General features: G+C 46.3%; 1 protein-coding gene across 2 annotated transcripts; it reads left to right on the forward strand.

Annotated features, from left to right (window-relative positions):
- The first annotated feature begins 3,468 nt into the window (after positions 1–3,468).
- On the forward strand, positions 3,469–24,020 carry SVOPL (SVOP like). Of its 2 annotated transcripts, XM_042889669.1 has the most exons (16): positions 3,469–3,553; positions 6,901–7,006; positions 7,737–7,828; positions 9,082–9,180; positions 9,922–9,993; positions 10,388–10,512; positions 12,723–12,786; positions 14,302–14,427; positions 14,675–14,803; positions 15,870–15,943; positions 18,409–18,611; positions 18,693–18,804; positions 19,228–19,309; positions 21,394–21,483; positions 21,859–21,972; positions 23,790–24,020. In XM_042889669.1, exons 2-16 carry the CDS (start codon positions 6,928–6,930, stop codon positions 23,799–23,801), a joined length of 1,473 nt encoding a protein of 490 aa, XP_042745603.1. In that variant the 5' UTR covers positions 3,469–3,553; positions 6,901–6,927; the 3' UTR covers positions 23,802–24,020. The 2 variants fall into 2 exon arrangements, with proteins under 2 accessions (XP_042745603.1, XP_042745604.1); XM_042889670.1 differs by lacking the exon at positions 18,409–18,611.
- The last annotated feature ends 614 nt before the right edge of the window (positions 24,021–24,634 follow it).

Below are 24,634 nucleotides of genomic sequence, written 5' to 3' on the forward strand. Positions count from 1 at the left end.
ATTACCTGAAACAGAATACCTATTCCTTTTGGAGTTTCCGGGTGTTATACTTTTTGTCTTGGGTTTATATTTAAAGCAAGAAAAACAAGTTATCCCATGAACGCTGCAGGTGTCAAAATTGTCTGTTGTTTACTGCACTGAACAGTGATTGTTGTAGCGAGATGGGAGAGGGCTGGCTAACAGTGATAGGACTGGAGGTGATGGCATCAAGTTGTGCCGGGAGAGGTTCGGGTTCAGTATTAGGAATTCTGGTATTTAGGTACTTTTGGGCAGAGCAGTGACTGCCCATTCCCCAGCACAGCTGCTAGGCTGAATGAGATCAGATTTTCTAGTTGGTGCTGTGAACATGGGCACCAGATGTAGTCAGATCCAGAAGAGATCGCCATTACAGACTGGTGGACCTTGGTACAACACCCTGTTGTCATTGTTTGGGCTTTTACCCACTGATGGAAGACGTGTGACTTCCAGAACTTTACTGGGAATTTTTAACCTAAGAGAAAGAGCTGCCTCTGCATCCATTGCTAGGAGGGTGTTTATTTCTGAGGGCTGATGACATGAGCTACATAATTTTGTAGAAAATTAATACAAAAAACCTCAGTGAATGGCCGCATAGGAGAAGAACGTGGTAACAAAGTCAAACTGATTTCAGTCACTCACACTCACTCTTTTTGGATTGTTTTTTTCCTGTTTTTTTTTTCAATGGATTAGGAATTGGCTGGCTGGATGCAGCCAAATGTTGTGATCAATGGTTCTGTGTCAGGGTGGAGGCCGGTCACAAGCAGTGTCCCTCAGGGGTCGGTCTTGGGGCCAGTGCTCTTCAACATCTTCATCAATGACATAGACGATGGCATCAAGTGCACCCTCAGCAAGTTTGCAGACGACACCAAGCTGAGCAGTGCAGTCGATACATTGGAGGGATGGGAAGCCATGCAGAGGGATCTGGACAGGCTGGAGAAGTAGGCCCATGAAAACCTAATGAGGTTCAATAAGGCCAAGTGCAGGGTGCTGCACTTAGGTTGGGGCAATCCCAGGTATTTATACAAAGTGGGGGAAGAGCTCCTTGAGAGCAGTCCTGCGGAGAAGGACTTGGGGGTCCTGGTGGACGAGAAGCTGGATGTGAGCCAGCAGTGTGCGCTTGCAGCTCAGAAGGCCAACTGTGTTCTGAGCTGCAATAAAAAGGGGTGGCCAGCAGGGAGAGGGAGGTGGTTGTCTCCCTCTACTCAGCAAGACCTCTACAAGATGTGAGGCCCCATCTGGAGGCCCCAACTGGAGCATTCCAGGCCTGGGGAACCCAGTACAGGAAACATATGGAGTCTTGGAGCAGGTCCAAAGGAGGGCACTGAGATGAGCAGAGGGCTGGAGCTCCTCTCCTGCGAAGAAAGGTTGAGGGAACTGGGCTTGTTTAGTTTGGAGAAAAGAAGGCTCTGGGGAGACCTCATTGTGGCCTTCCAGTACTTGAAGGGAGCTTGTCAACAGGAGAGGGAATGGCTGTTTACGGAGGTTGGATAGTGATAGGACGAGGAGGAATGGTCTTAAATGGAGACAGGGGTGGTTCAGGTTAGACACTAGGAGGAATTTTTCCACACAGAGGGTGGTGACACACTGGAACAGGTTGCCCAGGGAGGTTGTAGATGCCCCATCCCTTTTTCCCTGGCATTCAAGGCCAGGCTGGATGTGGCTCCGGGCAGTCTGGTCTAGTGGTTGGTGACCCTGAACACAGCATGGGGGTTGAAACTAGATGATCATTGTGGTCCTTTTCAACCCAGGCCATTGTATGATTCTATGATTCCTCCTTATGAGAGCCAGAGCTGTGTGTGGCCGGGCCCTCCCACCAAGATGACCTGTGACATGGGGAATAAAGATAGCCAGGTCCCATGTTCTTGTCCAGTCCCTTATGTATGCTGGATCAGTAATGATGGACTGGTTTGTGGAGAAAGTTTTTATAGTCTTCAGGAATTTCTTGGAGCCTCTGGCTCCTGCAGCAGACAGCACCTTCCTCAGTATTCACCTATGTGATAGCTGTCTGTCATGTCCCTGGCCAGCTGTGAAGGTCTTTCTTCTCCCCTTCACTCTCTTGTTTCTCCTGGAACTTTCATACATGTGGATGTTCCCATTCACGTTCCACTATGACCAGTTTATTTGCATTTCTGTTACAAGTAATTAAAATATCATGAGGTGGATTAAAAAAAAAAAAAAGTAATAGATAACATGCCTTTGTTCAATCCCAAACATCTGAAAGCATATCTCTGCAGCTGAGACTTTTACTGGAATTTTGGCCATCCTTTCCCTCCTGCAATGAGGAGTTGAAACGCCAACACTTCAGTACCCTTCTGTGATTGCATGCATAGTGTCTGAGTTCTTGCAAATGAAAGTGTAAGGTATGGATTTAGCAGCCTGCATCCTGCATTTAGTTTAGCAGTTGTCAATAATGGCTGTGACTGAATATCAGATCTTATTAAAAGGAAGATGTAAAATAGGGCTGTGAAATGGCATATGTTAGCTGACAGCAAATGCATTCCTGATGCTTGGAAGTGTGAAACTCAGCATGAAAGTTCCATGCTTTGATAAAACTCCTACAGCATTGCTGTCAGCATGGTGAACATATTTCAAAAGAGAAGGATTTGGGGAACTCTCATGGGAAGGAGACAAAAAACACCATCAACTCCACACAAGCCAACATATTTGAGAAATAAAGATCAGCACGCATACTCCAAGTCAAGAGCACTTGTATATCATAGCTTGGTTTTACTGGTCAGCACAACCTGCAGTATTGATATTTGCTGTGTCAAGGTCAGAATCATTGCTAGCCATGGGTACTCATTGGTTAGGAAGTTTAGAGAGATGAAGCTAATGAACAGGCCCTGTTTTCTTTGTGATAATGGCACCTGGCTTCAGCTGGCCTGGGGCAGCTAGTATCTACAACAGCGGCCGGGCTCAGCTCATGGCTTTGCACAGGGCAGCAAAACCCCTTTACCTGGGTGTTAGCACTGTGGGATCTGCTCTCTGAAACTTGTCCCCTACAATCTCACCAGCGTTGTGACAGGGTCATATCTTCACTGTCCACTCTCCATCTCCTGCTGCTGAGACAGTCACCATCCCTGGATGTGTTCAAGGACCAGGTGGATGTGGCACTGAGGGATGTGGTCAGTGGGTATGGTAAAGATGGGTTGATGATGAGACAAGAGATCTTATAGGTCTTTTCCAATTTTAATGACTCCATGATCTCCCTCCTCCCCACCAAAAAACATGAGTGAGCACCATCACCCATAGTGGGCTACTCCCACAGAGGCACCTGTAGGTGCAGAGGAACCAGCTGAATTCACACTCCCTGTGACACAGGGCACCCCTCCTTGTACAACCTACTGCTGGGGAGGGACCTGACTGTAAGTAAGGTTAGTAAGGAAGTTAAAGTTAGTAAGGAAGAAATCTGACTCCCTACAGCTGGATTCCAAACACACAGCGATGCCAGCACAACGAGGAAAGAAAACAGAAGAGAAAGAGGCAGAAGTAAGGGAGGAAAGTTCTGCTCCTCTGTGACCAAGACATTTCAGAGGTAAGAAAACTTCACTCAGAAAAACCCAAAACCTGAGAAAAACAAGAAATCTAGTTGAGCCTTGATTTAAGATTGGGAGTATCTGATCATTCATACATCATGTCATCTTGCTGCTAGGACCCTGCAGTGGTTTCACTTTACTCCCTTCTGGTGGAGGACTGCTATTTTCCTTGCCAGCAACAGCTTTGGCACTGCTGTTTTTTGGCTCGTGTAGTTACCATTTAGTATTTTCAGTGTGATTTACAAATAGCAGGAAACTCTTCCTCGTGACTCCCCACAGAGCTCTGACAGACATGAGAAGCTTCATAAGGGCAAGTAGGTCTGCAAGTGTTTGCAATGACTAACCTATGCTCTTTGTAGGAACTCTCAGGAGATTTACCAAAGTCTTACATGTAAACCTGTCTTTTGGAGACAAATGCTAGAGCAGAGCATACAGTGTCAAGGACTCACCTGAACACTGGCTTCTCACCTGCTTATGTGCAAGTGAATTTTGCTCAGGCTGCCCCAGTAGTCTGGCCATGAGGCAGATGAAGATATATGGACCTATTTCTGGTAGTACCTGAGGTGCTACAGCAGGTGTCCCACTTGCTCACCCACTGCTGTTTGAGAGCTGTGGAGGTATCCCATAGATGTCATCCTGACACCTCCAGGGGTCTCAGCCGCTACAGAGTGTTGGAGGTAGCTGTGCACCCTTGTGCTCAAGCACCTGACCCTTGCTGATGGATCCTGTGTGATAGCATAAGGTTCACCATTTCCTCCCTATTTTTGGAAGAACCTCAGTTCTTCCCATCCTGGTTGCACGTAATCCAGAGCAGTGAGCACCAATCAAATGCTTGAGTGCCTCTCAGCAAATGTTAGCAGAATACTCTAGCTTCAGACTTCCACGGTGCTATGGCTTGCAGTTATAGTCCATCTGGCATGCATGGAGGTGGATCAGAGCCCAATGCTTTCCCTTTGTCCCAGGCATGTCCCAGCCTGGCCTGCTGGGGCCCAGAGCTGTGCATGCTGTGGGCTCTGGAGAGGTACAGTTGTTGAGCCAGGCAGAGTCGTGATAAAGAGACTTACAGAAGGTTGTTTTGCAGGATCTAATCATAAAGGATCAGGCAAGGAGCAAAACTGGACCCCAGGTTTCATTTCTGTGAAGCCCTTTGTGTTTCAGCCACACAATGAGCCATTATGTCTTCCTGTGGGCTCTTCCAGACACCTTACATGGTTGCTGTTGAGCTGGTTCCAGTTAGAAATGATCTGCAGATGATGGCCAGCATGATCAGCTGCTGGCACCATGTGCTGCTGGCAGCTACCACTGCCTGCGAGTATGGTGCTGAGAGGAAGTAGTGAGCAATATTGTGCATGTCCTCTGGGATCCTGGGCTGTAATGATCTATAACAGTAAGGTCAGTGTATCTGACCTACCCAACTGAACTGCTATTAGCCCTTAATGACCTCCTTCTAACTGCACCTCCATACAATGTGCCCAGCTGGGAGCACTGTAACTCTGTGCTTTTTATGCTTATGCTGCCCTCTGTCTCAGATGAGATTTTGTACCTTTCATTACCAATGCTCTTGGTCATTTCCAAACTGAGCAATTCTATGATTCTATGACTAGGTGCATTCCTTGCCCTTCTCCAGCCCCATGACTCCTGTGGGGCAGCACTGAACACTTTCTCACCAAGTCCAGCAGCTCTGGATGGAGATCACTGAAGAAGAGGTTTTAAACTAAAGATGAGTTGAGCCCCCCCTGCAAGAGTCACTGCATGTTCTCAGCAGGAAAGCTTGGGGGATAAAGCTTGCTGTGTGCTTAATCCCTCCCATGGGATTAAGATGAGATTTTCTTATCAGGAAAAAAATCTGTGATCAGACTTAAAGACATAGCATTGGAAACCAGACCCTCTGCAGGAGCAAGCCAGTAGCAATGCAGAGCTTGTTGTTGTTTCTTGCTGCCATAAGTGGATGGGGATTGATGCAGTGGGGTGAGGCAGAGGGCCATATGTCCTGTGGGAAGCAAGGCTGGCAAGGCTGGGCTGGGCAAGAAGGAGCTAGGTGCGTACTTGCCAGGTGTACTATCCTTGGGAAGCCAGGGCTAGGGGAGCAGGCTGGGCAGCCCAGCTCCTGCCACTGGCTCTGCTTCATGCTCTTGCATGCTCTCAAAAACGTGAGCAATTACAGAGTGCAGCACCTCTACAGCTCACTGGGCCCCAGCTCCTAAAAGAGACACTTCCACCTTTGAGAGGGACAACTTACTGTTGATCACTGTCAATTCTCAGCTCTTGGAGATTGTGAAGCATCTTTTGACTTTCTTTGCATGTCCAGGATGGGGAAGCCATTACACAAGCTCTTGCATCTTCTCTCATTCTCTGGACTTTGCATGAAAACAGCCAGAGCAATGCAATGACTGATTTGTCAGATCAGCTACGCCGCCTTGTGATGCCAGCAACCCTTAGGCAACTCTACAGGCTTGGGACAGAGTGGCTGGAAAGCTGCATGGAGGAAAAGGAATCTGGGGGTGTAGTGGTCAGCTGTCTGAACATGAGCCAGCAGTGTGCCCAGGTATGCCAAATGGCATCCTGGCCTGTGTCAGAAATACTGCAGCCAGCAGGAGCAGGGAGGTGATCATCCCCCTGTACTCAGCACTGGTGAATCTGCATCTCAAGTGCTGTGCTCAGTTTTAGGCACCTCACTACAAGAAAGACACAGAGGCCTGGAGTGTGTCCAGAGAAAGACAACAAAGCTGTGAGGGGTCTGGAGCACAAGTCTGATGGCAAGCAGCTGAGGGAGTTGGGGTTGTTCAGCCTGAAGAAGAGAAGCTCAGGGAAGACCTTGTTGCTCTCTACAGTAACCTGAAAGGAGGTTGTGGCAAGGTAAGGGTTAGCCTCTTCTCCCAGGTAACAGTGATAGGACAAGAAGGAATGTTGTGCCAGAGGAGGCTCAGGTTGGATATTAGGAAACAATTTATTCTGAGTGGTGCTGCAGTGGCACAGGCTGCCCAGGGAAGTGGTGGAATCACCTGGAGGTGTTCCAGAACCGTGTGGCACTGAGGGACATGGTCAGCAGGCATGGGCTGATGGTTGGTCAAGATCATTTTAGAGGTTTTTTCCAACCTTGATGATTCTATGATTCTGTGTATTTCCTACCAAAACCAAACAAAGAAAACAAAAAACAAACAAAAAACAACCAACTTGGAGTAAAGGTCATTTCATTCTAGTTCTCTGAAACAAATCTGTGTAAGAATGTATCTGATTGCTTCCACACCAGCCCAGAAAACTCCTTTTCTGTACGGTTACTAAGGTGGCTTTATGACCCTCCAGGGGTCCAGAGGTTTCATGATTAAATCCTGTCCTTCTCCAACAGTTACGGTGGATCCCAGTAGCAGCTGAGATGGCCGCTGCACCAAAAGAGGCAGCAAACGTTATTGCCTTGGAGGAAATCCACATGGAGGGACAAGAACCCCCCAAAGGTGTGTTTGTGTTGACTGGACCAGAAATGCTGGCCCTCATGAAGCAGGGTAGAGGGAGGCTTCTGGCACTCCAGTTACCTGGACCTCAGACATCAGCTTCATACTTCCTCTCTCCCACTACAGCTGCTAGGCTGCTAGCAGTGGCAGTGGAAGAGCTGCTGGTTTTGTTTTTTTTCAGCCACTGTTTTGTGTAAGCGATGTATTCCTCTGGTAATTCTTTCATTTTTCAACTTCAGTGGAGAAGCATCAAAACAGAAAACGTGGGGAAAAAATTTATGATTTTCTCCTGAAATTCTGTGCAGTCTCAGGATTTGTCCTGAGTTAGTTGGGAGATAAGTGTTCTGATGGAAAATTTTACATAGGTCTGACTTTACTTAAATATGATGTTGAAAGTAGACACTGAAAGCTTTCTGGCAGCTCTATTTATAAATCCATCCCAGCACTGGACTTGCTTTGTCCCTTTAATGGGAGAAAAAATTTAGGAAGAGACAACACTGAGCCCAGAGCCCATGGCTGTGCTTACTGCAGTGGCAGTGACTCTTGTGGGTCTGGGGAAGCCCCAAGCCATAGCCCACACCACCCTCACCAGGGCAAGTGAGAGTTTCCAGCCTTTCTCCTGGCACAGCCCCATGGTTGCATGTAAAACATTCCCATTTCATAAAACCTGAGGGTGTACTATTTAATAACTGATATATATATTTTTGTGTCTTTCTTTCCCATTTGTGTTCAGGGCAGAAGACATTTACAGTGGAAGAAGCTGTGGAAACCATTGGGTTTGGGAGGTTCCACATTGCACTTTTTCTCATCATGGGAAGCACTGGGGTAAGTGTTTGCAACCAACACCACCAGCCTGATGAAACACTCCCCTCATTTTCTTTATTACTTTGCAATAACAACTACAAATCACCACAAAAAAAACATATTGCAGCACATTTTTTTCCCACATATACCTTCTCAAGCAGGATTCCTGCTTGTGTCAACTTTGACCAAAATCAGCATTGGCCAACTCTGATATTGAGCCTGTTTCAAGGCAAAAGCAAACAGGTTGACCCAGGGCATCCTGGCCTGTCCCCTGCCCTGGAGTTCCATCCCTTGACCGCAGAGGTTCAGGGTTACCTGGACCAAGTAACCAGGGTTACTTCCCAACTAACGACGTGCGAGGGTGCTGAGTTAACAGTAAAACAGTGGTAAAACATCTGGTTTGGAAACTGGAGCCAGGCTAGGGTGAAGCTGTGATGGGGACATAGCCACAGGATCACCACAGCTGAGGCAGGAAGGTCTGTAACTATGAATGATGGGCTTACTTCTTAACCAAAGCCAGCTGCCAGGAACAAACAGTCAGTAATTTTATTATTATTTTTTTAATAACAATAATTTTAAGAGATTGTTCTAGATGCCCAGATTCACAGACAGGTACTTAAAATAAAAGCAGCTTGCTGTCCAGTACTTTCCATCAGCACATCTGGTTGAAAGTCCTTTCAGACTTTCTGGGTACAAGCTTGCTCTTGACAGTGACCAGAAAGGAGGTTATAGTAGGTAGGTGTCAGCCTCTTCTATCAAGTCATAGAAATAGCATGAGAAATAACGGCCTTAAGTTGCATCAGGGGAGATTCAGGTTGGGTACTAGGAAGTAGTTCTTCTCCAAAAGAGTGGTGCTGCACCATCACGGGCTGCCAGGGAGGTGGTGAATTTGCCATGCCTGGAGGTATTTAAGAATCATGTAGACATGGCACTGAGGGGACACGATTAGTGGGCATGGTGGAGATGGGTTGGTGGTTGAACTGGATGATCTTAGAGGTCTTTTCCAACCTTAATGATTATATGATTCTGTACTGTACCTAGATATCCACTCTCTAGGTGCAGCTTCCTTCCATCCTGTCTCCTCTCCCCATCCCCAAGTGGGAATGTCTTGCAGACCACGCTCAGGGCTGAGACCACCAAGGCACCACAGCTTCACAGAGCCTGTTGCAGCATGTGACACCTCCATGACTGCAGGCTTGGCATAGCTAGGGGCCTTTCTCTCATGGGATCCTCACAGCTTCCCTTCTTGTTAATGTATATACTTGTTCCTAAAGGTGGCTGAAGCCATGGAGATCATGCTGATAGCTGTTGTGTCCCCTCTCATCCGATGTGAGTGGCAGCTTCAAGACTGGCAGGTGGCTCTTGTGACAACAGTGAGTGACTCCTCCTCACCATGCAGGTCATCCATCGCACGGGGACTGTACATGGCACCACCCCAGGCTTAACAATGTACATTTCCCAAAGCGCCAAATAAATTCCAAGACCTCCTGTCAGGGACAAGAGCAGTGACACAACTGTAGAAATCAAGAGAACAATATGACATGAGCACACAACCACAACAAGAACTATAATGCCAGTACAGGCTCCTATTTCCTGATTCTTTGGAAATCCCTATAACCCTTTACTTTGAGGACCATGCATGGCTCTGGCAGTGCAATTTATCTTCTTGTTTACGAAGCATTTAACAGACACTTGATTTGAAGAGCAAAGCAGCCTGATGCTGCTGGGAATGAGTACCCCACAGCTGCTTCCAGTTCTCCATTGTAATGCTATAATGTGATGGAAAGTACAGCAATAATAGCAGAGTGGCACAATCCTAGGCTGCTGCAAAAAGGAACAAGCCCAAATGCAGCAGCTGTAGATTCAGAAACAAGTGAAGAAAAACTACTTACCACTAAAAGGCCTCTAGTATGCAAGGATCTCCAGCAAGACACCCTCATTGCCTCTGACGACCCTTAAATGAGGTCTGGGAAGGGATGGATCCTGACTCTACCCGTTCAGGTCACTCAGGTGCACTGCATGTACCTGAGTTCCCCCTGGGTTAGCTCTGCCTTCCCACCAGATGCTCAATCATTGTTTCAGGTTGTGACTTAGCATTTCTACTACATCCATAGATGGTGTTTTTTGGCTACATGGTCTTCAGCATAGTGCTTGGGCTCCTGGCTGACCAATATGGCCGCTGGAAGGTAAGTGGGTTCAGGGGCTGTATGTATTCTTCCTGAGCCCTCTGACAAGACAAATACAGGACCTGCTATTGTCTGTCCCCTTTATCTCTTTGCTGTGCAGTGTCCTAGTAACACTGCTGCCGGGAGGAGTTGGCACATGGGGCTCAAAACCCTTCCAATATACCTGAGCTTCTAGAAGCCAGGAAGCTGCTCCTCCCATGAAAGAATGATGGGCTGCACAAAAACAAACTTCATGGTGCCCATTCATGGCACTTTTCTTTCCCCTTGAGCTCAGGGCTGAGCCGGTCTCTCTCTTACCTTGCACCCTGGCCTCTGAAAACCTTCAAAATATTTGTTGTGCTGTCCCATACAGAGAGGACCCTAGACTATATTACCCTAATTTTGTCCTTTGCAGATTCTGCTGCTCTCCTTCCTCTGGGGAGCCTATTTCTCCCTGCTGACCTCATTTGCCCCCTCCTACGTCTGGTTCGTCTTCCTGAGGACCATGGTGGGAGGTGGTGTATCAGGCCACGCACAAGGGTAAGGCCATGCTTCATGCCTTATGGCAAGGACAAGGACAAACTAGCCTTCATGGGGAGGTTAGCAGCTTTTTCCTACTCTGGTGGGAGCTGTTGGGGGTCAGAAGAGCACAAAGTAGGAGGGGAGGAGGGGAGAGTCCTGAAGCACAGAAAGTCAGGTTTTTGAATGTGTTATTTTCTTTGCGGATAAGGGGGAAATGTAATGAAAGCAAATGATTCTGAATCATCTGCAGTCAAAGGGAAGGAACAGGCAGGCAATATTTGGTGCTTGGTCCCCACTGCTTATCCTAGATCGTCTTTATTTAAGACTGTTTCTATAAAGTGAGAGCATGGCTCTGCTTTTCTTCCTCCAAGGAGGCATCCAGGGGCCCAGAGATCCCACAGCTCATTTTGGCTGACCTTGGCAGAGCGCCCAGTGCCTCGTGCACTGAGCCTGATAAGCTGAGGCTGCGCAGAAACCTGGAGGAGACAGCCAGGAAGGGGCCTCTGAGGGGGCTGGAAGTGCAAGGGAGAGCAAATTCTCACATTGCCTTAAAGCAAAATGCTGTCCTGTTCTTTCATTGGGTTGTTGTCCGTCTACCTAAATTGCAGTTCCCAAGGACTCCTCAGCCCTGGGATAGTGGAATGGGCTGGTTTGCATTAAGCCAATGTCAGAGGTCTTATTAAGCACATATATTATAAAAACAATTAGACAGGTAACAGATGAGCAAAGACTGCTTCCTTGTAAAAAGGTCACAACAATTCTGCTTAGAGTAGCAAATTCTTCTTGAACTGATGTAAAACCTTCCCACTTAAATTAAACTTTTTGCCTTGTCAGGGTGAAATTGTGGAGATGTGGGAGGGAAGGAGAAGATCACTGTACTAAATGCCACCTCACTAGAAGGCTGACAAAATAAGTGATTTCTTTTGATTCTGTCTGGGAAACACATGCAATATTTCAGCATATTCTGTAGTTCCTCATAGCCTGTGTTGAAATTCAGGGCAAGAGGCTGTGGGCTCTCCAGGAAGTGAGACAGTGACCTCCTATAGCAAACCTCTGGTGGCCTCTTCTTCACCTCCCTTTGAGACTCTGTGAAGACTTGTTTGAATGCACAATTTTTTTTCAAACCCACTGCCTGTGCAGCACAGCACAAATCAGCTTGCACTGACTGAAAAAGCCCTTTATCAAAGCAAAGTATGGGAGGCTGGTACTGCTAGAGGCCAGGACAGGGCAAAGCAGGCAGGAGGAACTTGCAGTTCCTCCCCTCATTGGTGTTGCATATTTTATAAGGCTCCTCAACTGCTGAGATGATGGAAAGGGTCAGTGTGGGTCTCTACACCAGTGATGGTGTTGCTGATTTTAAATTTCCCAAAACACATTCAAAAAAACTAAGTGTTTAGAGAGGAGACATTGCTTTATTTCTGTGCAGAGCACAAGGTGAGATATCCCCACAAATCAAGTTCCCCAAGTCTTCACATTGGCTTCTATTTAAGTCACGAGTTTTCATTATATGCCTACCTTATACATAAGTCACACCTACCCATTGCATGTTATTATAGAATGTTAGAATCATTTGAGTTGGAAGGGACCCTTAAAGGTCATCTAGTCCAACTCTCCTGCAATGAACAGGAACATCTACAGCTCAATCAGGGTGCTCAGAGCCCCGTTCAACCTGACCTTGGGGGTTTCCACAGGTGGACATCCACTAGCTTTCTTGACAATCTGTGCCAGTGCTTCACCACCCACTTATTCAATGGTATTATGCAACTACAAGTTTATATTAACATATTTGAGTTTTCTGTGCTTGTGCACAAGTCTTTAGTTGTTGTTCAGGAGGTATCCCACTACTGACTTTATACATGGCTGGGTTTTCTAAGGACCAATCTCTACTGAACTGTTACTGTCTTGGACGTGTGCCTCTATTTCAAGGATGTCTGTTCTTACTGTTCTTATTTGTGAAAATCTTGAAGAGGAACATCAAGTCTCAGGAGGGATGTTCACCATAGATAAGCAGGACATCTGCAACCTAAAAGCAGAACTTTAAGCTTCAAGAAATGCCTCAATCAGAGAGAAATATCAAATAATTAGTGTCGATACATCAGTGGAAAAAGGGTGGTCCCTCTGTCTCCAGGCATCCACGCTGGATGATGGCTGAGCCGGACAAATTGTTCTTTGATTGGTACAGAAATCGTTGTTGTCTCTGTCATTTGCCTTGCTCTTCTTTTCGTTAGGCTTATCATAAAAACAGAATTTCTGCCTACCAAGTACCGAGGATACATGCTGCCCTTATCTCAGGTAAGAATGGGCATATTAGGGTTTCTTCTCATTTGTATTCCCAGCAGAATTGCTGTGCTGCTGTTTGGAAGGCAGATCTCCAGCAAGCCAGAATATCCGCATTTATCATGGGTTGAGTGAGTGCCTCCTGTACCATGGAGCACGTGCTGTGCATTATTAAGGATCCACACAGACAGCTATGTGCAGAAAAGAAGCTATTTCTTCTCTCTTAATTGGATCATCCCAACACTGTGGGGGGACTTTGAGTGACAGCTGACATCTGCCCTTTTTGTTACCTTCTGATAACTGTGCTGCCTGCCTTAATGGGGTCGGTGCCAGTGGGCTGTCACTCAGGCTGCAGTAAGAGTGTCTGTTTTCTCCACTGGGAAGTGGAATGCAGTAGTCAGCGAGGGGCTACTTGAGGCAAAGAGTGCTTATGGCTTCTCCTGCACTCATCTTCCATTGGAGTGCATCAGGCTCTCTCCAGCATTCACAGCAAGAAAAATGTTTGTGCAAACATGAGCCAAAAGGAAAGTGGGCTGAGGAGGGATCTCTGATCAGGGCAACTCAACATCTCCAGCTGGGTTGTGTTGGGATCTCACATAAGGTAAATGCAAGCACAATTGGGACTGAATTGTGGTAATTACGTGTGATTAATGAGGTGGCTCCTGGATGAGGTCCTGGGCTGTGCCTTGCTTTGCAGGCCTCAGTTAGGCCTGAGATGTGCTGGAAGGGCTGTGACCATCCTTCCAACGTGACTGGGGTGGGCCCTTCCTCTAATTTCTGCCAGGTGAACTTTATGCATGCACAGATGATCTGTGAAGGCCTCACTGAAATCATTAATGCATCTGGCTGTTGAAACGAAAATGTTGGTATACAGTCTTGGTGAAAGGGGTAATTTGCTTTTCATTAGTGTATGTGATCCAAGGGGTTTATTACCAAAGTGCCTCCAGAAGATCAGAGATATATAAAAAGGGACAGTCTTGCATCTCTCTCCACGAATGTATTGTTTCTGCCCATAGATTACTCATGAACTTGCTGTGGCTTGTGACTTGTGCTGCTGGAGCTTCTTTGTATGGTGCCCCGAAAGGGGCTCTTCTCCTGATGGTAACCTGCAGATTTGAAGGGAACCTGCAGATTTGGGGCCAGGTTCCCCATTGGTACAACTTGGAATTGAGTCCACTGGAAGCTCACCAACCTCCAACAGTGGAAATCTGTCCCTGTTTTGCCTTTGGTACTTATACATCTGCTGCATCCCCAAAGAAGTTCAAATGAGAAAATTCATAGGCATGAGTGTTAGCAGAGATGTGACTGGAAGGACAAAAGAGGCTTTAAGTACAATGGCAGCTACATGTTACCTGTTTTTGTCCAGAGCTAATTAAGACTGTTCTTAGACATCCCTCCCCAGACTCTGATCTGTACTTTTCTCTTTCCTTCATCCCAAACTCATCTTTGCAGACAGCAAGGGAAGGGTTGAAAATAAACAAATTTTTGACATGTGTTCAAGCCTTTTAACCATTTGTTTCCCTTGGAAAGGTGTTCTGGTTGGCAGGATCCTTGTTGATCATTGGCCTGGCATCAGTGGTGAACCCAACCGTTGGCTGGCGGTGGCTGATCAGAATCGCCTCCATTCCTGGCATCATTCTCATCATGGTTTTCAAGGTAGGGAGAGCCTCTCCTCACTTCCCACAGCCACTGACCTGGCATCTCCCCAGTCACCAAGAGGCATCACCCTTCATCTTCTCAGCCAACTGCAGCTTCCCTGGGGGACAGCTGGAGAGAACATCCCAAGGAATGACTCGTAACCTTGCACTGATCTTGTCAGGCTCCTGGGCAGGATAGGGGATGTGGACAGCACAGGCTGCTAGGCAAGAGGCAGGAGGGCTTTCTAATACTGCTCCACTTTCAGTTCATACCTGAGTCAGCACGTTACAATGTGTCCACGGGGAATAATGCGGCTGCCCTGGCCACGCTGCAGAGGATAGCCAAGATGAACCGGGCAGCGATGCCAGAGGGAGTGCTGCAGGAACCTCCCAAGGTAAGCTCAGCCTGCAGCATTGCCTCGCTCCATTATCCTGTCCCATCCCATCCCACCTCATCTCATCTTGGCTCAGCCCCTCTTATCCCATCCCATCTTGACTCATCCCATCCCGCCCCTGGTCCACCGGGCACAAGGATGTGAGCAAGGTCACCAAGCACATTTCACTCCACATCTCTCCCTCACCACGCCTGGCTTCCTTCCCAGCTATTGGCAGTGGTTATGAAGAGGCCATTTTACTCTGGGAAAGACAATAATCTTGGCTTCCAAAAATGAATCAGATCTTCCACTTTTTTTTTTCCCCATGATCTTCATTTTCACAGGATGAATATCATGCTGAGAAAAGATTTGCTGCTTTTAACACAAAAAGGGCTCCAGACAAAGTGCTTCTTTCCACCACTGCCTGCTCTCAGGATGTCTGCAGCACCACAGGACCCTGGTCCTGCCCATTGGGGTGTACCTGAGGGCTGTGGCCATAGGACAAGACCCTTTTGCTGGTCCCAGTGCCTTCCCCAACCACCAGTTCCACCTCTTCCAAGCAACTTGGGAGCTGAACACTTACATTGTCCAGGGCCCAGCTCTTTTAAGTCCCTTTCCTGGACCTTTTTGCTGCTTATTTAGTCCCACAGGCACCAAGCATTGTCCTCAGCAATTCATGCAAGATGGTGCCATTGTACTGGAATTAATTAGGATTAAGGCTTCCCTGTCTTTTAATTGAAATTATGTAAGGGAACCACATTGGCTACACACAGGGTTTTGCTTAGACATGCACCCTTCCAGGCTTCACCAATAATGAATAAAACATAGAAAGGCAATCCCATACCTGTCCCTGTGAACTTGAAGGGGTGTGTGGGGTGCTCTCTTCTCCCCCCTCTTTGCTTTGCAGCATGACCTCCCACAGCCATCTTCTGAAAAGGGGCTTCCTTTCTGAAGGGTGCAGTGCTATCTGTCCATCCATCCATGCCAGGAGATGGCCAGGGCAAATGCACTGAGGCCTGGGCACCAGCTGCTGCCACAAAGCATTTGCCCTGATGTGAAAGGTGCCTTTCTACCAAATTATTTGCAGGAAAGAAGAGGAAGATTCAGAGACCTCCTCCACCCCAAGTACTTAAGAACCACTCTGCAGATATGGATCATATGGTAAAGAGTGTTCATATATATACTTATTTATTTATCTTGCTTATCATTCCCTCAGGACTGGTTGGCTTGGTCTACCCACTGTGAACACGGTAGTGCCCTCGGTTTGCTTTCACTCCTTGTTGCCAGTTTGTTCATTCTGAGAGAAGATACATGCACTGCCCTCAGTGATAGAGGGCTCACACAGAAAACCAATGACTGGTACCGGTGCCACTGGCTGGGAAAATGTAAGATTGCAGAGAGATGGGCTTCATTTGCCTTGTTCCCTGTAGATGTATGCACGGGTAATATATGTTTCATTGACTTTGCTGGCTGGAATGGATATGTATGAATAATGGGTCCGTGGGAACTCATTGACCAAAATCTTGCTAAACCAGGCCTTGAATATTTTATGTTTTTCCCATCAACTTGCAGGACTATTATGAAATCTCTTCTTGTTTCTTAATCCTCCTTTCTCTCCTGCTCACCCAGGAGGCACTGGTGTGTTCTCAGGTTTGTGTCCCTGTCTCTTTGTGCCCTCAGCATCCCCATGTCCACAGGCAGCTCATTTTGCAGCCCACACTCTGCAACTTGTTTCTGAAACTGCCAGCGGGGATTAAAAAAAAAAAAAAAAAAAAGTGAAAATTACTTCTCAGCCTGCTTATGATGAGGCGTATGCTGAATTATTTGATAATGACACAGTGAGGCTGCCACTACCAGTGCCCTGTTGTTGGCAGCAAGCCTGGGTGCGGTGTGAGCCTCTCCAGCTGGTGAGAACTCCTTTGGAAAATTGCTGTATAGAAAGAATGGGGAATAAGACACCCAGACAGCCCCTACATTTGAGCTGTAAGAACTGGGGTCTGGGTTAGTGGCTTGCTGCAGGAAAGGGCAATATGGAAATGCCTCCACCTACATACAAGTGATCAAAGGTGCTGTCTTCTGCATGATACAGCACTGCTACTTCCCAGTCTGGAAGTATCAGGAGGTTGGGTGAATGCTGGACAGCACATAGAATCATACAATGGCCTGGGTTGAAAAGGACCACAATGATCATTGAGTTTCAACCCCCTGCTATGTGCAGGGTCGCCAACCACCAGACCAGGCTGCCCAGAGCCACATCCAGCCTGGCCTTGAATGCCTCCAGGGATGGGGCATCCACAACCTCCTTGGGCAACCTGTTCCAGTGCGTCACCACCCTCTGTGTGGAAAAACTTCCTCCTAATATCTAACCTAAACCACCCCTGTCTCCATTTAAGACCATTCCTCCTTGTCCTATCACTATCCACCCCCGTAAACAGCTGTTCCCCTTCCTGTTTATAAGCTCCCTTCAAGTACTGGAAGGCCACAATGAGGTCTCCCCAGAGCCTTCTTTTCTCCAAGCTAAACAAGCCCCATTCCCTCAACCTTTCCTCATAGGAGAGGTGCTCCAGCCTATTCCCAGCTAGATCACTGCATTTCTTGCCCAGAGGCAGCAGTGCTTAGTGGTGCAACAGTCTACAACCAGCTCTGAAGGAGGAGCTGAGGCATGCAGGAGCATTTTCCTCTATTAAAACTGGAGTGAGAAGGAGGCCGTGTCAGCAGTGAGCATCTGGCCAGTGCAGCAGTGTTATTGTCAAAAAGGATGTCAGTGTGTTAAGACTTACAAGCAAGCTCATGGCATTAAACTTTTAATGAAAGGTTGTAGATTTCATGGCTTCTTCACTCATCCTTTCCTTTCTTGGAGTAAAACGGAAATGATAGGAAGGAGAAAAAAACCATGCACACATGCAGCATTGCATGGGTGAGCTTCATAATATCATAGAATCGTTAAGGCTGAAAAAGACCTCTAAGATCATCTAGTCCAACCATCAGCTTATCCCCACCATGCCCACTGACCATGTCTCTCAGTGCCACATCCACATGGCTCTTGTGACATTGGCTCCACCACCTCCCTGGGCAGCCTGTGACACTGCAGTACCACCCTTTCTGAGAAGAAATATTTTTAATATCCATCGTGAACCTCCACTGGTGCAACTTGAGGCCATTAACTTTTGTTTTGTTGCTGTGACCTGGGGGAAGAGGCCAACCTTCACCTCACCACAACCTCCTTTCAGATAGTTGCAGAGAGCAGTAAGGTCTGCCCTGAGGCTCCTCTTCTCCAGACTGAACAACATCAGTTCCCTCAGCGGCTCCTCATCAGGGGGCTTAGCAGTGCTGTCTCCTGCTGCACAGCACAAACCAGTCTTAATGGCCAAGCACACAGCGAGCTGGGAGCTGGGATGGGCTCCTCCATGGAAGAAGTGCATGGACAGAGGTGGCAGTGCTTTGCTGTGTGCTGGGTGACTGCTGATTTGGTGGGTGTCATCAGGCTCAAGGTGATAGATGAGGGTGCCAATCGTGCATCACCGTGGCACTGGTGTGTACAGGGGGTTCCTAGGGCACCCCAAACCTGCTGCATTCCAGTGCCATTTTCCTTGCCTTCCCCACCCACACCACACTCCTCCCTACAGGCTTGGCATAGCTTTTGCTTACTACGGAGTCATCTTGGCCAGTGCTGAGCTGCTGGAGCGGGACCTGGGCTGCACCTCAAGGACACCTCTGAGCGAGAGCCCTGGCCCTGTCTCAGAGGAGAGCCGCAGCCCCTGCTACTGCCGCCCCTTTGGCCCTTCTGCCTACCGGACCATGATCATCAGCACCGCGGGGGAGATCGCATGTAACCTCCTCTCCCCTTCTTGTGCTCACTGCAGGACTGAGAGCCCTGACACCTAACGTTATGATCTCTTTTCTGTCTCAGTAAATCCCCTGAACATTCTCGGCATCAATTTCCTCGGCAGGCGCCTGAGCCTGTGCATCACCATGGGATGTACGGCACTGTTCTTTCTTCTCCTCAACATCTGCACATCCAGGTAACTGCTCGCTTCCACCAGAGCTGTAGTCATTGAACTAACCTGGGAAATTTCTAAGAAGGGCCCCATTCGAGATGGCAGAGGTAGACATCTCCTGTAGCCCTGTAAATGAGCCCCTGTCAGGAGGGTTACAGCTGCTCACTTAGGTACCAACTGCTTTGTTGCTGTTATTGTCATAATTTCCAGTTTTTTCTGCCTTATGTCTAGTCTGAGCATGGCTAGCTAGAGATCTGCTTGCAGTTTCATTATAGCAGTAGCAAACATGCACTGTCAATGGACTAAAAAAAAACCACTACACTTGCCAACAACCAACTTTCCCTTACTTCAAGCTTGTAAAAGCCTTAGCATAGTGAAAGCCTACCAGGCTGAGTCTCTGTCACTGTTCAGTGACACTAATGCTTTGCTTCACACTGCTTCTTTTAGTGCAGGCGTGACCGGCTTTCTCTTCATGCTGCGAGCCTTGGTTTCAGCAAACTTCAACACCATCTACATTTACACTGCAGAGGTGGGTCCTGCTGAAGGTACTTGGAATCACAGCAGCATTAAGATTGGAAAAGACCTCTAAGATAATTGAAAATCCTAACACCAGCCCATCACACCATGCTCACTAACCATGTCCCTCAGTGCCATGTACTTGAAGTGCCACAGCACTTGAGCCTGCTCTGGGGCATGGAAGCCCATTAGCCAGGAATGCTGTTGTATGCATTGACCAGCTAAGAGTCAGCTTCCCTGAACTGAGTATCTCTGGCTTCCTAACCACTCTGTTTTCATAAGTGAGATCAGAAAACTAGCTGGAGGTGACACGAGCAGCCAGGAAAGGAGTGCCCTTCTGGGTCACTTGTTGGTCACTACTACTAAATGTTATTTCTGAGGATGTTATACACTATCACCTTCCAAAAATCTCTGTTCTCTCTCAGTCCCGTTGAAGTTAGACAACAGACTACCACTGAAAGGAACCTTTTCCAGCACTTAAGGCTGGCTATTGTAGCTAGTATAGAAGTTTTTTACATGTATATGCTCAACTAATGGAAATTGTTGTGTTGTGTCTGCAAATAGTTTTAACCAATCAGAGAGCATCTCCTTCACACATCTTCAGAATGATTAGTCCTGTGGGTTACTTACACGTTGCTTTTCTATAAAAACAGAGTTCTGTGGAATTTAGTTTCTTCCTTTTAAGACTGAGTGGTAAGTGGTAAGAAGCTGATAGCAGTAGTTAGCTTGATTGACCTGATAGTGTGCCATACTTCTTTTTATAGCACACTATTTTTAAGCATGTACCAGACTTTACTAAATACCAGCTTTTAAATAGTCCAGAATTGGATGCTGTTGATGTGAAAACTATTGCTGAAATGGCCATACTGTAAACCACAAATACACAAGATTTAATCAATGATCAAAACCAAACTCGGAAAAACCTCTTTCCAGACACATCCCAGACTTTTCTGGAACTACATCACATCCTCTGGCTTGGCCCAGCCTTCTTTAAACAAACACTTAAATGACAACACTTGCTAAAATCTACTGACATGAATGGGACTTAAATTAAGCAAAGCATAGGGTTAGGATGTTTTCTATCAGGATTTTCCCACAGCACTGAAGCAAAGCATATACTCAAGTGTTTTACTGACATGGGTGTCAGGGAGATGTGAAAAATACACAAAGCACATTAGGACACCAAGCTGTGTGACGTGGCTGGCATGCCCGGGGGACAAGATGCCATTCAATGTGACCTAGACAGACTTGAGCAGTGGGCCCAGCTGAACCTCATGAGGTTCAACAAAGGCAAGTGCAATCAACGTCTTGCACCAGGGTCATGGAAACCCTCACTACCAGTACAAGCTGGGGGATGTAAGGATAGAGCACAGCCCTACAACGTCTGTTGTGATAGGACAAAGGGAAATGATTTCAAACTAAAAGAGGAGAGATTTAGATTGGACATAAGGAAGTTTTTTACAGTAAGTGAGACACTAGAACAGGTTGCCTGGAGAGGTGGTAGATATCCAGTCAAGGCCAGGCTGGAGGGCCTCTGAGCACCCTGATCAAGCTGTAGATTCATGGCAGGGGAGTTGGACGAGATGAACTTTAAAATTCCCTTCCAACTCAAATGAATCTATAATTCTATTTCTCTAAGCCTGGATGTTTCCTATCAGGATTTCCCTTTCTTTTTCCTCCTTCTAAACAAAGGTGCTGTTGATGTGAGTAAGTAGGCTGTCTTGAAGGCTGCAGACAATCTCTTTTTCTCCTGCTTTCCAGACACATAGTCAGGCAATATAAATTGAATTCTCTCTTTAGCACCAAGCCTATGGTCTGTGACTTTGGCCTGAGCAGCTCAGTGCAGATGAAGGAAAGATGTCTGTGTACATGTTGCCTTCAACTTCTACTTTGGACATGAAATGGCAGAATTGCAATGGAATGAATGAGATGCAAAGGAATCTTTAAATCTTTTCGCATCTTCTCCCACTGACTGCTTTTGATAATGCAAGGGTCTACATGAGGAAAAGAGGAAAATAAAAAAAAAGGGGGGTGGAATGAGAACACATATCACTGATTATTGTTACACTAATCTGATTTCTTTCTAACCTGTGTCAGGTTTATCCCACCACAATGCGAGCCTTGGGGATGGGAACCAGTGGGTCACTGTGCCGTGTTGGAGCTATGGTGGCACCATTCATATCACAAGTAAGAGCACTGTCGACAATGCCAGTAAGCCTTGAGTCTAACATTACCATCAAATACACAGGGATGTCCCTGAAGTTAATAGAAAAGGGGGAGGCATTCAATCTCGGTGTCTGGTTTGCTTTTTCAAACTGATTTGTTCTTTATGTGATATTTATGCAGAGCACTTGGACAGTCTTTGCCAGACGTGGATCTTGCTATTATTTGCTGCTTTCTGAAAACTTACAGATTTCATGAGTGGCATTTTCTGGATGTTGCTGAGTCCCCCAGGCATTTGCAACCCATTGCCCACTCTCTAATTTCTAATTAAGTGGTGGGCTCCCACAGCATTGAACAGACGTTTGAACTGTTTCTTTCTTTCTTTCTTTTAATCTGCAGGTTCTTATGAGTGCATCTTTCCTTGGGGCCCTGTGTCTTTTCTCATCTGTGTGTGTTGTGTGTGCAATCTCTGCCTTCACGCTACCCATTGAGACCAAGGGCAGGGCACTGCAGGTTTGTATGGACTCTCCTGGAGCTTCTCCCTGTCTACAGGCTACCTAGAAACAGTAAATCTTGATTCAGCCAGAAAGGAAACCAAAATTTTCTCAGGGTTCATAAGCCAAAACAAGAACTGAGAGATAAACAGAGGAAGGTGCTGTCATAACAACTGAAAGTACTGTTACCCCAGTTGCCTAAATTCATTTCTCATAGAAGAACAGGAATGCCTGCTCTAGCCCTAGCTCCCTCACTACAGCATGTTAGCATAAATTAGTGCAAGCCCTTCTTTGCTATCGCTGGTCTCCATCTGAAGTTGCTGCACCTATTCTCCTCTGCTGCAGGCAGAGAAGATAACAGCTAACAATTAACACCTTAAAGTACTGAAGCCACTTTGACACCAAATTCAATTCAAAAGCCCTTGCTCCATCAGCCCATTAACCTAAACCCTATGGCTAGTGTTTCCTATAAGGCTCTAGAGGCAATGAGACAAAACATGCCCAAAGATCAAGAAGGAAAGTCAGTTATAGGCAATTTAGCTGTAAGGCCATGGGAATTTTCGTGTCATAGAAGACGCATGTCCTCTTCCTGCATGTTCTTCTGCAGTCTCACCCATAGAAGCCAGAAAATCATAGGATTGGTAATCCAGACTCTTTAGCAGCCTAGGGCCAGACAGATGTTTGATTAACCTGATATCAGATTCAGGACCAGACTAAAAAAATTGTATACAAACACGTGCATACATACATCATATGTGTATACACACACACAAGTTCATTGGGCCACATCTTCAGTTTCCACAAGGTGCATGGGACAGTTAGCCTTAGGGTTTTTGAGAAAGCAATTTATTAATAATTGACTGCTTCTTTTTTAAAAATAAGGACTACCGTTTATGATGCTTTAAAACATCTATATGAAAATCTGTAAAAGATTGGAAAAAATACATGAATTTAAGAAAGGAAGTGGAAAAAGCAACTTCTTCCTTCGTGCAGAACTATGTGTACCAGAAAAAGCTGGCATCAGATCTAATATTCAACTTGCAAATGACCCTCTAGTCTGCCTTTCAGAGATCACTGTGCGTGCAAAGCCATACAGGCACTGCTGAACTGTGGCTATTGGACATATTGTCCGAGGGTGTCACACAGCAGTCATTCAATTCATGTCATAATTTAAATGCATAACATGGCAACATTCAGTCCTATGGCTCCAGACAATTGATGCATGCCTCAATATCAGGTTCAAACAAAACAACTGAATGAATCTTGTGGAATCTAAAATGAAAAGTAAAAAGCATACAGACCCATGGTCTGGCTGGCATTGTCCTCAATGAGTGAGGAGCTGTGACCATCAGGGTTCCGTACTGGGACAGATACAATTCACTGGCAACACTGAGCCACGTGTGCTTGCAGCCCAGGAAACCAACCATATCCTGGGTTGCACCAAAAGATGAGTGGCCAGCAGGGTGAGAAAAGAAAAACGGAAGATTCAAAAGCTGTGGATGCCCCCTCTTTGAAAGCATTCAGTCAGGGTGGATGGGGCCCTGGGCAACCTGATCTAGCACAAGGCATCTCTGCCCTTGCAACCAGCTGATCTTTAAATCCCCTTCCAACCCAAACCATTCCTTGATTCTAATCTCTATCTACACCTATTTCAGTTTATTAGGACAGCATCAGTTTATTCTTAAAGTAGCTACAGGAATTGTCAATCAGAGGCAAAACATTTTGGACGCATATTCAAATGGATATTATTTTCCCTCTGTATTCATTTCTGCTGTTTTTCATGTGCATTCTGTTAATTTTATGGTTTTTGTGTTGCTTTTTTTCCCCTTCTCTTAGCAAGTAAAATGAAAGCGTTTGATGTTGGATTGGGTACAAAAGAAAAAGAAACCTTTGGAATCCATCATTTCCTGTGAGCCACATTTGATGTTGATTGCTTCTCCATACCATTTCCATTATATAAAAATGGAACCGATCAGTGTAAGAGCTATGATTTGCATAGACCAAGGGTAGCTTCCTCAAGTAGATTCCCCTTCTTACGATTCAATAAAAATGTTTTCTATCCATGTCATGAAGACTCTTTGCTAGTGCTATTTCTAATGTTATGCCACACACACACACACACACACACACAAAAAAAAAAAAAAAAAGGAATGAAAAACATCATCCCTAATTGATTAAATGGACAAAGAAGAAAAAAATACACAAGGACAACAGGATTTTTGCCATAGCAGCTTGGGAGGACGCAGTACTTACTTTTAAAAAACAAAAGAACAAATGTTTGAGGAATGCTATTATCTCACCTGCATCAAAAGCTAAGTTTAACATCTCAAATGTCACTGCAGTGGTAATTTCAGATGGTCCTTAGGGTGACATTTAAAACCACAAGATGAAAGCTGAGTCAGATTTTTTCCCCACAGATTATTTAAACAGAGACAAGATCAAACAGATCACTGAAAAAGTTGTCTTGTCCTTGTGCCTGATGGTAGCATCCAAATGAGGCTCTCAGGAAGCATCTGGTGAACAGGTTAGCAAATTGAAGTTCTTTGGTGACCTGTTTTAATCACTTTCTGTACTGAGGCATTTGTGATGTCGCAGGCTGACAGAGCTATCCCGATCCATCTTGTTTGCTCTGGCTTGCCATCTTAAAGCACACACACTTGCCCATTCAAATCTAACCGTTT

The sequence above is a fragment of the Lagopus leucura genome, unplaced genomic scaffold (assembly GCF_019238085.1).
Source record: "Lagopus leucura isolate 7727_CA_CO unplaced genomic scaffold, USGS_WTPT01 Super-Scaffold_100159, whole genome shotgun sequence".
Taxonomy (NCBI): domain Eukaryota; kingdom Metazoa; phylum Chordata; class Aves; order Galliformes; family Phasianidae; genus Lagopus; species Lagopus leucura.

Bases quoted from the DNA above. Each gene is read 5' to 3' on its own strand.
- SVOPL (XM_042889669.1), top strand. From the start codon at position 6,928: ATGGCCGCTGCACCAAAAGAGGCAGCAAACGTTATTGCCTTGGAGGAA. The intron at 15,944-18,408 runs GTAAAGAGTGTT...TCCTCCCTACAG, and splicing joins CTGCAGATATGGATCATATG to GCTTGGCATAGCTTTTGCTT. The intron at 18,612-18,692 runs GTAACCTCCTCT...TTTCTGTCTCAG, and splicing joins CACCGCGGGGGAGATCGCAT to TAAATCCCCTGAACATTCTC.